We start from the raw sequence: 12767 nt of genomic DNA on the forward strand, positions 1-12767 counted from the left end.
TAATACTCTAATGACTGCTAGTTGACATGTAGTTGCAAAGTTACTTACTGTTGGTATAATGTCTAAAGTGGACTATCAAAATAAAGTGTTAATCTTTTCCTACATTTATTCTTAATCCATAGGTTTGCTATCTTTTAAAATTATTTTTGAGAATTTATTTTAATACAAATTTATTTCACATAATTTAATTAAATAATAAAGAAAAAAAATACAGTCAGTTGTAGCTAGTTTAAAGCACTCTCAATTTGTGTTGATCTCTTTTTAAGGTATTTTCGAATTAAGTCTTTGATTTCAGATGTATTTAAAACATAAATAATGGGATTTAGCATTGGTGGGACAGCATATGCCAGAGATGTGCTGATGACCCTTGCATTGGGAGTAAGAGAAATCATGAATGCAGCAAAGTATATGCAGATTATGGGAAGAAAAAACGATCCCACTAACAACAGGTGAGAAACACAGGTCTTTAGTGCTTTTAAACGTCCTTCCCAAGTTGTTATTTTACTTAAGGCAAGAAAAATGCCCAGATATGACAGGACTATCATGATCAATGGTGCTGCAACATATAAAGCTGTGCAGAGTTTTGCCATGAAAGCATTAATGCTAGCATCATTACATGCCAATCTAAACACTGGTCCATGATCACAATAATAACTTGGTATCATATTGGTTTTACAGAACGAAAGTCGTGTGATTGAAGACACCACAAAAGCAATCAGACCACCGTTAAATGCCCATAATCCTACAAACACAACACACATGGTATTATTATTCACTATGGCATGATATCTTAATGGCAAACAAACTGCAATGAAGCGATCATATGCCAGAACAACAAGAGTGAGACTCTGCATAGTACTAAAGAAGTGAACAAAAAACATGTTTGCCAAACAAGCATTGTAGGAGATGTACTGTGAGTCAAAAACAAATATCTTCATCATGTTAGGAATCAGTGCATTAGTTTCACCAAAGTCAGCCAAGGCCAAGTAAAACACACCAATGTACTTTGGACTGTGCAGGTTCCGGTCAACAACTATAATAAAAAGGACTATAGAGTTCCCAATTACAGCAAAAATATATATGAAAAATAAGAAAATATAGTAATAAGTGCTGTACGATATACCTGAAAGTCCAATGATGAAAAAGTATTCAGGATGAACAATGGAGTCATTCTCAGAAAAACTTTCACTTACAGAATTCATGGCAGCTTTGAAATTTGTGTTTTGTCCAAGCTGAAAATAAAAATGATCACAAAGACATAAGAAATGCATTTATATAAATGCAAAGAATACACAAAATCGTCTATTACTATTACATAAATGCATAACATCAAATAAAGCTACAAAGCCACAGTAAATAATGACTGACTTTTTTGTCTGTGACCTACCTTAAATTACTTTGTACAAAGACCTGTCCTACTGCACATTTACTCAATTCACTGGATATCCTTGTCATTGAATTTAAATATATATTTTCGCCAAAATCTCCTGAGATCATTCTGACAAAACAATGACATAACACTAGCATGTTGTGTCTTTCAGATGATGTATGAATCTCAATTTCGAAAAAATTTACACTTAAGACCGGTTTTGTCGTCCAGGGTCACATATGGTACTGTATATTGTAGTTGTTACATCCGCCATATTTCAACTAAATGTTAAATTAAATGTCAATTAAAAAATGTTAATATATCCACTTTATCAGTAAGGAACATTAAACAAAACATTTAGGGACCACTGTAAAAAATGTTTTGTCAGGTAAAAAAATTTAAAAAAAAAAAAAAGTTCTTCATGTGATACAATCTAAATGAACTAGTCCAAAATTATTATTAAAAAAATTAAAAATAAAATAAATAATAATAAATTCAAAAATATTATTAGATATGACCAAATAATACTAATACATCAGCAACGCGATGTAGGCTTAGTTGGTTTGGACATAGAAGGTCCACTAGGTTTTTATTTACAGTTTTATACATTTTTGGACAAGACTATTATATTTCAATATTACAAGGTCCCAGGTGTCATAGTTGTTTGTATATTGTCCCCTATGCATCAACACATAATTAGTCATCTAATGAGAGTGCTGCTAATTAACAGGTGAAGTTTTACAGAGTTATTCTAAGATGTAAACATTCAAACTTTCAAACAAAGATGATACAACTCTTGCTAAAAGTTTCACAACAATTACAGAAAACTTTCTACATTGAGGAGCAGAAAATAAATTCTAATTTTGTCATCTTTGATATTGAAAGGTGACATGATACTGTAGTTTATTGTTCCAAATGATATATTTCTGATTTGGCACAATACAAATTTCTAAAGATTATGTCATGAATTATGAGACAGGTTTTCACCTGGTTCTGCTTCAGGCCTATATTTTATTCTAGACATTAAATGGCAACCCAACAGTAGGTGATCAGACTTAATTTTAGAAATGGCAATGAAAATGTTGTGAAATGCATTAATATTACCATGAACTGCATATGTTTAAGAAGGTGAAAAATTACTGTAATAACTAATAACATTATTAATAACATAATATATGCCCAATGGAAATAATAAGTTTGTAAGTTTGCACATTCAATAGCATAAGTGTGATTTATCAGCCTAACATAGCCTTATGCCAAGTTCACACAGCACGATTTTAGCGCGATTTTTCACTCGCTGACAGGTTTTGATAAATTGCCGACAAATGCCCGAAATTGGAGGCAAATCGGCGCTCATTCACGCGAGTCATTATCAAAGACGCGATCTGAGGGAATCGCCAATGCGTCGCCACCACCCGTGAAATATCTGGCATGCTAAATATCTGGAGTAGGGGTGTTGCGATATACCGGTATTGACGATAATTCGTGATATTCAAAGCAACAATTATCGATATCGTGTTAATTTAGTGTGTGACGATATACCGGTATTGGCGATAACCGCAACCAGTTTTTGTGTTCATATATTTAAGTAAAGGGTGATCATTTTAATAAGTACCGCATTTTCTTTACTTGTCTTATTTTTGTATTTGCAATCAATACGGCCTGTGCATAGTAACACTTCATTTCTTTGTTCAAATCTATTATTAACAGTTATACGATTAAAACTGATCTTGAAAAACTGAGCGACCACATTTCTATATTAAACTCTTAATTTATTCATCATACTGTTGAACTTGACAGTATTTTCTCTCTTGTTATTTCATAGGAGCTCCAAAGAAGCTAGAGAAAGCCAGTCTTGTACCCTGTGTATATCAGTATTTTCATGTTCATTGGGTGAAAAAGAAAAACTCAACTCACAGTCCATAGACACACACTTAGTTAAATGGTTTAAAAAATAATAATAATAATAATAAAAATAAATAAATGCGAGTTGCACTATATCATATAAGTTTTACACAAAGAAAAAATTTGTCAGTATGTGCCTGAATTAAAGACTCTTACACCATGTATCAATGGATATAAATTTAAATTCTGATGCTTAAACTTGAATGTATTTGTTCTGATTTTCCCTTCCTTATTTGATAGCAAGTGTGAAATTTGTCATAGAGCCCACCCTGAAAGAAGGTTATTAAACTAATATGGATTCATAAAATTGCTTACTAGATGTGTATATTGGAAAATAGTAAAACGAATAAAATAAGTTTATCCAAACTTTTAACTAGTACTCTATATGATTTAGCTATATACAGGTGCATCTCAATAAATTAGAATGTCGTGAAAAAGTTTTCATTTTTTCTTGTAAGTTATTTCAAAAAGTGAAACTTTCATATATTTTAGATTCATTGCATGTAAAGTGAAACATTTCAAAAGTTTTTTTTGTTTTAATTTTGATGATTAGAGCTTACAGCTCATGAAAGTCAAAAATCAGTATCTCAAAATATTAGAATATTTACAATTGAGTTTCAATTAATGACCATCCCTACAGTATACATTTTGGGTATCTCTTGTTCTTTGAAACCACAATAATGGAGAAGACTGCTGACTTGGCAATGGTCCAGAAGACGAACATTGACGCCCTCCACAAAGAGGGTAAGTCACAGAGGGTCATAACTGAAAGGTGTGGCTGTTTACAGAGTGCTGTATCAAAGCATATTAAATGCAAAGTTGACTGGAAGGAAGAATTTGGGTAGGAAAAGGTGCACAAGCAACAGGGATGACTGCAAGCTTGAGAATACTGTCAAGCAAAGCTGATTCAAACACTTGTGAGAGCTTCACAAGGAGTGGACTGAAGCTGGAGTCAGTGCATCAAGAGTCACCATGCTCAGACGTCTTCAGGAAAAGGGCTACCAAGCCACTTCTGAACCAGAGACAACGTCAGAAGCGTCTTACCTGGGCTGTGGAGAAAAAGAACTGGACTGTTGCTCAGTGGTCCAAAGTCCTCTCTTCAGATGAAAGTAAATTTTGCATTTCATTTGGAAATCAAGGTCCCATAGTCTGGAGGAAGAGTGGAGAGGCACAGAATCCATGTTGCTTGAAGTCCAGTGTGAAGTTTCCACAGTCTGTGATGATTTGGGCTGCCATGTCATCTGCTGGTGTTGGTCCACTGTGTTTTCTGAAGTCCACAGTCGACAATTTTAGAGCACTTCATGCTTCCTTCTGCTGACAAGCTTTATGGAGATGCTGATTTCATTTTCCAGCAGGACTTGGCACCTGCCCACACTGCCAAAGGTACCAAAAGCTGGTTCAATGACCATGGTTTTACTGTGCTTGATTGGCCAGCAAACTTGCCTGACCTGAACCCCATAGAGAATGTATGGGGTATTGTCAAGAGGAAGATGAGAGACACCAGACCCAACAATGCAGATGAGCTGAAGGCCACTGTCAAAGAAACCTGGGCTTCCATGCCACCTCAGCAGTGCCACAAACTGATCACCTCCATGCCATGCTGAATTGAGGCAGTAATTAAAGCATAAGGAGCTCCTACCAAGTATTGAGTACATATACAGTAAATGAACATTATGAAGAATTCTAATTTGTTGAGATAGTGAATTGGTGGGTTTTTGTTAAATGTGAGCCTAAATCATCACAATTAAAAGAACCAAAGACTTAAACTACTTCAGTCTGTGTGCACTGAATTTATTTAATACACGAGTTTCACAATTTGAGTCGAATTACTGAAATAAATGAACTTTTCCACGACATTCTAATTTATTGAGATGCACCTGTATTTGTATGCCTTCATGGTAAATATTCAGTATATAAAGGATGTTCTTAAAGGAAAACTCCACCGTTTTTCCATATTCCAATATGTTCTTCCCTCAACTTAGACGAGTTGATACATACCTCTCCCGTCTCAGTGCGTGCACTCAATCGCTCTAGCGCGGCGCAACTATGCTAGCGTTTGAGTGCACACAATGAGACGGGAGAGGTACGTATCAGCTCGTCTAAGTTGAGGGAAGAACATATTAGCTTATGGAAAAACGGTGGCATTTCCTTTAAGAGTTTCTGCATCTCTGTCACCCTCTTCTGGTTATATTTGGGATTTACAGCACACTAGCAGGCCATGCCTTAATAAAAAAAAAGAGGCCTTTTAAATGACCAAGTTTGTGGTGGGACTTTTTTTCAGTTCCAGAAATTTTTATTCTGAGAATTTATTATTTAAAATACAACCTGAAAACAATTTACATTGTTTTACAAAGATTTACATTACTTAGATTACAAAATTATTTTACATTACAAAAGTGTAATTCTGCAATACATACATACATACATAAAATGCTGTTGTCATCAATGCAAAATAAATCTTTAAGATAGTAGGTTGTATTCATTGTAATCGTATACTTTGTGGCCTGGTAAACGAAGGCCGCATTTCGAGGCCCCATTTGAAGGAGCCTTTATGGTGCTCCTGTGACACATTCGGCCTTGGAAAACAGCCTTCAAAGGATGCAGCCTCTGAAGTAGGACACAGATCGTGTTAGTTATGTACTGAGACAGAACGCAGAATATCATAAGATATTCGTCATCTAGATAGGGAGGGAATAATGATCATATAATATGAACCCGAAAACAATCCAAAACACTGAAAGATATGGAAGATTTTTGTTTTCTGCCAATTCTTGCACTGTGATGCAATTTTCCTGAGCTCACTGACGTGGTCACTGCAATCTTCACAGTTTCTGGGATGCTGAGACCTGAACTCTTACAGCAGAAATGAAGAAACTTTTTATATGACAACCTTACTGAGCAACACCAAATTCAATATAAGATTCATGATGCCTGACAGTACAGTAGTGTTTAATACAATGATCACACAGATTTGGTTTCCTATCAGGACTCTCTCTGCTGTAGTCAATGAACACTACAGAGTTAATTTCTCTAGAATATTATTCATACATCTGATCGTCTATATTGTAACAATAGTATCCTGAGATATGTAATATCTGTGCCGGATCATTCATTGTTTTTTATTCATTAAGCCAGGAAAGGCAAATTATTTTTTGCAGGAAAATATAATTATATAACCACCACCAGAGGTCACTCGCTCACCACATTGACTCTTGCACTACACTACTGTTGTGTGTCACCCCCGGACTACATTTCCCAACATTCATTGCACTAAGTACACACAGCTGTCTCAATCACACGCGCACACCTGAGAACTATCACGCAATCACACGCCCTACATAAACCATGGACTTCCTTTCATAGATCGCGAGTAATGTTCTGTGTATAGCACTCCCCTAGTGTTAGCTGCCTTACCGAGCCAGTCTGTGTTTTCTGTTTAAGTTCCTGTATTGTCTGCGTTTATTGCTCTCCTAGTGATAGCACTCTACGGAGCCATTTCCCTGTCTTAGTTTCTAGTCTCAGTGTCTGGTTCTAGTCTAGTCTTGTCATTTTGTGTTGCCTTGTTCTGTTTGCTGTTCTCCTGCCTTTGTATCTTGGATTAGCCCTTTGCCTTCCACTTGGACTCTTTTTGCCCCTGCCTGGACCATTGCTTGTGTACCTGGATTACCCCTCTTGTCTAGCCCTCTGGATATTGTTCGCCGATCGAAGACCACGCCCATTTACTTGAGTACTCCTCTGTTTTACCTCAATAAATTTTTTTACTCAATAAACCTATTTGCCATTTGTTTGACCCTGCCTGTGTTTTTGATCATGCCTATTAATAAAAGCTTGCACATGGATCTGCACACCTCACATCTTGTTTGCCCCGTATCAATATGTATTATAGCAACTCTAACTGAGGATTAAGAAAATTACCATATGCTGATGCTGATTTATATTATTAAAGATGATTAAATCGTTAATGACTGATGTATTTTCTACTACACTCTTAAAAATAAAGGTGCTTAAAAGGTTCTTCACAGTGATGCCATAGAATAACCATTTTTTGTTCCACAAAGGACCATTCAGTCAAAGGTTCTTTAAAGAACCATCTCTTTCTTACCTTTTTATAATCTGAAGAACCTTCTTTCGCCACAAAGAACCTTTTTTGAAACAGAAAGGTTCTTCAGATGTTAAAGGTTCTTTATGGAACCATTTAGACTAAAAGGTTCTTCTATGGCTTCGTGAAGTACCTTTATTTTTAAGAAGCTTTCTGTATTTGTTGTGAAAATTTTAGCAAGAGTTGCATCATCTTTGATTGAAAGATTAAGAGTGTTTTAAGGGTGTATTCACACCAGGAAAGTCCGATAGTTCACTTGCTTTGGTCCGGACCAAATAGAAGTGTTTTTTTGTGTTTTTTTTTGGTGCGGTTCGCTTTCACACTGCCCTTTTTGCAAGTGAACTAGAAATTGTAAACAAAAACCCACGTGTGCTAAGGTCATCCTTTCATTGGACAGAAATTCTCAAGCAGGGAAAAACAGGAAGAGCAAAAACAGGCTAATCATGGAGATCTTTCGTAGTGAAATTTTTATTCTTTTACTGATTTGCTGTCATGAGATAAAAACGCAATATGAAGAAACTTATGAGTATCATATATGAGACAATGTCATACAATGTTGTAATTACGACTTGCCAAAAATAAAATCTATAGATATGAAATACTCAAAGCATATCAAAATGTTAGTTTAAACATTTAACCTAGATAAATGTGCGCTAGGCGCATATCATATCGTTTCTGCGGAGAGTGGAAGCTGAAGCGCGCTTCAGAACATCATACAAATACGCCGTAATTGTTGCTCTTAAAGGTAATAATACATCGTTCGGAACTGTAAAGGGTATATTTTTATTTGTGTGCACTCACAATATCAAGAAAACGTGCTTTTCTAAAATTAAGAAAACTATAGGATGCGCTTCCCGTCAAAAATGAACTGTAACTTACAGACATGATGAATATATCTATAGAAAGCTTTGAATTACCACAAAACGAAATAAATCATATCGAGAACAAAAACTCTTTCATTATAATCCGTAAAGATACATTTCTTTCCAAAGGCGCGTCCAATGAGGAGATGGCGAGTCAGGATTTTTAACTTGTGACACACTGACTCAGAAAACACTAGTTCATTAATAAATAATTCAAATATCTCCTTACTATTTCCCCCAGACACATTCATTGTAACTTTTGCTGGGGCTTTGCAGCAAGCTAGCCTATTTAGTGCACTCGTGACAAGTTGCTGTGGGCGCTATGGTCGCGAAAACTCATAATTGGCACGCGTTTTTAAGCATTGTGGTTTGAAAACAAGTGATTTAAGCGATTGAAATGCAAACAACAGCACTATATGCACGAGATGTGTGTTTTCTGAGCGTGCTTTCTGCAATTGGATCGGATCAAGGCCGGTTCATATTCACACCTTAAACGAACCATACCAGAGTTCGTTTGGAAGCGGACCGAGACCACCTCTTCAGCTGGGTCTCGGTACGCTTGTTTGGTCCGCTTTTGGTGCGCACCCGCTGCATTCTCACCTGCCCAAAGGAACCGTACCAAGAGGGAAAACGAACTCTAGTACGATTCAACCGAACTAAATGAGGCAGGTGTGAAAGCACCCTAACTCTGTTTGTCAAACTTTATCTGTTAATTAGCAGCACTCATAATAGATGACTAATTATGTGTTGACACACAAGAGACCATGTACAGCTCTTACACCTGGGAGAATCCTGTCTCCCATCACAGTGAGCACTATAGATCAAAACATCATTAAAAAGTTTTTGTTTTGTTCTGTTTGGAAGGGCGATGGCTTTGTGACCTTAAAACTACTTTATTCAAACTTTCTATTTTTCACTTATGTCTCTTGGCATAATAGGTATAGTTACATGATAAAACTAGAGGAAGTGAACACCAATGCATACAAACATTTTAGGGTGTGCATACTGATTTTTAAATAAAATAAATCATCAAAATGTCATTTTTGTCATCTACTTTGCTAATACTAAATGTAACTCACATGATTACTTTGCCTTTCTTTTGATAAAATTTTCATGTATATTCTTTTTATATTAACAATGCAATCTGATGAGAATGGCATGGCTTCAACCATTGAACAAGTAATTACTCTGTGACTGCTAAAAACATAATTTCTATATAGTATAAATGTGTGTCGTATGAATGTACTCCAGACATATTATATTCGACATGTTGTCGTTATCACGAGACCTACCAGCATCAGTTGTGTCACTTCACTTTTATTCACAAATCCTCTCCCATGGCCTCATGGGATAGTAAATTGTCCATTGTTTCTGTTTATAAAGGTGTTATTGAAGGTGTGTCCCAATTCAGGTGCTGCTTTCTCAGAAGGGATTGAACTCCTGTAATGCATTTGGCCTTGGAAGGATCAAAGGATGCAAATACTGAATTGGGACACAAGTATCATGTTACTGAGACAGAATGCAGAATGTCATAAGATATTCAGCCTCTAGATAGAGAGGGAATAATGATCATGTGATATGAATGAAGTATATGCAGTCAATCATCTTCAAAACAGCAATCTCAGATGTGAAATCACAAGGAGATTTCACAGTGGGAGATCTGAAAAGCACTAATGGCCATCAGATGACATTTAGTGGAAAATGAATAGAAATGATTATTCTGTCTTAATATGATGTAATCATGTAAACATACCTTGGCATTCACAAAGAGAGGGGGTACATGTGAAGTCAGAAGTTTGGGGAGAAAAGGACACAATTAGGCCTACCAGTTTTGTGGTGAGTAAAAGGGAAAGTAATAGTATACTGATCACTCCCTGCCAGTAGTACTTTTTAAAAGTAATAATACATTTTTAAAAGAGTAATGAGTATTAAATTATATTTTTGACTAATGAGCCCAACACTGGTATTGGGAAGGTTACTTTGGAAATGTAATAGGTTACTGATTACAAGTTACCCTACTTTAAATGTAATAAGTAGTGTGACTTTTCATTTACTTTATTAAAGTAATTTAACTGATTACATTTGATTTCATTTTGATTACTTTTTTGGCAGCCCAGAACATAGTCAAAGGATAATTTCAGAAATTAAATGAAGTTCCTAAACGTAAGTTAGGGAGGAGCGAGCCTATCTAATCTTTCAATCAACAGCCAGAGTATAAGCAGCTGCTTACCTCTCTCCGGTCTCAGATGCTCTAGCATCTCCAGTCCTGAGATACTCCTGCAGGAGTAATTCCAGAAATACACTGCCGCAGCAGTTCAATAGCAAGATGCACTCTAATCAAACTTCCAAGCACAGCTCTCTCACCACCATCCTTTTATATCTTAAAATTTCATGTCTTTTGGGCGGGTATCACCATTAGTCTTCAATATTTGGGTATCCCGAACACCTACATCTTCAAATATCTCGTTCACCCTATGTCCAACTTGCTGTCCCAAATTTATTCTGCGCTTTTGGGGGGTTTTATCAGAGCTCGAGTTGAAGCTGCTTCATCGAGCCACTCATCAGTGGACAGCAAGCCAAATAAGTTTACTCTATTTCCTAATGATTATATGGGCAAACGAACTCGTTAAATGAAGTTCCTAAACGTAAGTTAGGGAGGAGCGAGCCCATCTAATCTTTCAATCAACAGCCAGAGTATATAAGCAGCTGCTTACCTCTCTCCGGTCTCAGCTGCTCTAGCATCCCTCCACCTCCCCAATCTCCACCTTCTTCTTAGGTACCTTGCCCTTTGTAATCACCTCATATCATGTCCCTGGGAGTTTTATCAGAGCTCAAGTTGAAGCTGCTTCATGGAGCCACTCATCAGTGCACAACAAGCCAAATAAGTTTACTCTATTTCCTAATGATTATATGGGCAAACGAACTTGTTAATTGATGAAAAATGCAGCTAGAATTGCCTGTGACAGACTTACAGTGTCTTTTGTAACTGGTAGTGAGCTGTTACTCTGTGTTAAATCCTGTAGGAGGACAGTCATTAACAAAAAGCCACATTTGTGTGGCGGTGTCCGGCAGCCTATGTGAGCGGAGTGGAGCGGCAACAATTTCACCTCTGCACTCCGAGCATTTAATAATCACTCCTTTCCAGCTCCAGCTCCACTCCGGGTTCACCATTCCCACTCCCCGCTCGCTGATATCAGAATCAATGCTCCGCATCAAAAGTATTTAAGTATGTTTGAAATACCACAGTTCTGTTCATAACATATATTAAAAAATAAAATAAATAAAATGACAGGAGAGTTTCAACGTGGCTTATTGGAACATTAGTGTTCAAACATTTTTCCTAACACATGCCAAGCCAATAACATGGTTGTCAGCATTTGTTACGGGGCTGACGAGACATGAGACGTGCGGATCCATATGCAGACTTTTATTAGGCAGAGACGTGGTCAAAACAGGCAGGGTCAATCAGTGGCAAACAGGTATAACATGGGCGAGACAAAGAGTAAACAAAGACAAGCGTGGGTCGACGATCGGCGAACAGTATCCAAAGGGGCGAGACAGGAGAGGTAGTCCAACAACGTGAGCGATAGTCCAGGCAGGAGGAAACACAATCCGACAAAGGCAAGGCAAGACTAGAAAACTAACGGGGCTCTGTAGGGCAGCGATAATGCATACAATACTCTGCCCAGAGGCAGAGAAATTCAAGGCTTATAAAGCGTGTCTAATGGGTTTCAGCTGTAATCAGTGCAATGTGTAATCTGTGACAGCTGTGTGATCTGTGCGATGGATGATGGGAAATGTAGTAGATGGTGAAGTGCAACAGTAATGTGATCAGTGCAATGAATACTGTGGTGAGTGAGTGACCTCTGGTGGTGAGTGAATGGAAGTTACAGACCGGATTCGTGACAGCATTAAAGGGTATAATTGCTGCTTTTTGCGGTGCAAATTTTGTTTGTGATGAAAATAACAGTACGTTTTCGTCAGTTATTTTACCTACTGATCAATGCATTTCTTACAGATTTCTGCTCATTCGAAATCGGATACAGATGAAGTAGCACTGTATCACATTTGTTCGAATGCATTATTGAGAGAGCGATTGCATGTGAATAAGTGTTTAAATCATGCTTTCAGCTGAAAATATTCAGTATCTATAAGGAACAAACTATAATTCCTTGAGAACTATAACTTTCCGCTCATGTCATTTGCCGTCATCATCACAGCCTTCACATTCTTTCTGATTTCAGTGATCCTTCTCTATCAAGCTAGCTACTTATGTTTAACATGTGAATTATTGCTAAATATGCAGTTATATTACGGGCTGTTGGCATGAATTGTCTTCTCGTGGTAGTAAAAACCACGACGCTCCGACTTTTAAAAAATCTGCTCCTCGCTCCATTCAGAATCACACCACTCCACTACACACTCCGCTCACATACTCTGATTGTGAGTAACTGTTGCTGTCATGATAGATTTATTTCAGAACCAGCCGCTATCAAAATAATCTGGTTGCGGGCGTGGCCCAGATATGATT

The 12767-nt window shown here is 37.0% G+C and overlaps 1 protein-coding gene across 1 annotated transcript; it reads right to left on the bottom strand.

Annotated features, from left to right (window-relative positions):
- Nucleotides 1–224: 224 nt before the first annotated feature.
- On the bottom strand, nucleotides 225–1205 carry LOC131554208 (olfactory receptor 1M1-like). Its single transcript, XM_058799410.1, has one exon. The coding sequence runs from the start codon at nucleotides 1200–1202 to the stop codon at nucleotides 225–227; it is 978 nt and encodes a 325-aa protein (XP_058655393.1). The 5' UTR covers nucleotides 1203–1205.
- Nucleotides 1206–12767: the final 11562 nt, after the last annotated feature.

The sequence above is a fragment of the Onychostoma macrolepis genome, chromosome 15, assembly GCF_012432095.1.
Source record: "Onychostoma macrolepis isolate SWU-2019 chromosome 15, ASM1243209v1, whole genome shotgun sequence".
In the NCBI taxonomy this organism is placed as follows: Eukaryota; Metazoa; Chordata; class Actinopteri; order Cypriniformes; family Cyprinidae; genus Onychostoma; species Onychostoma macrolepis.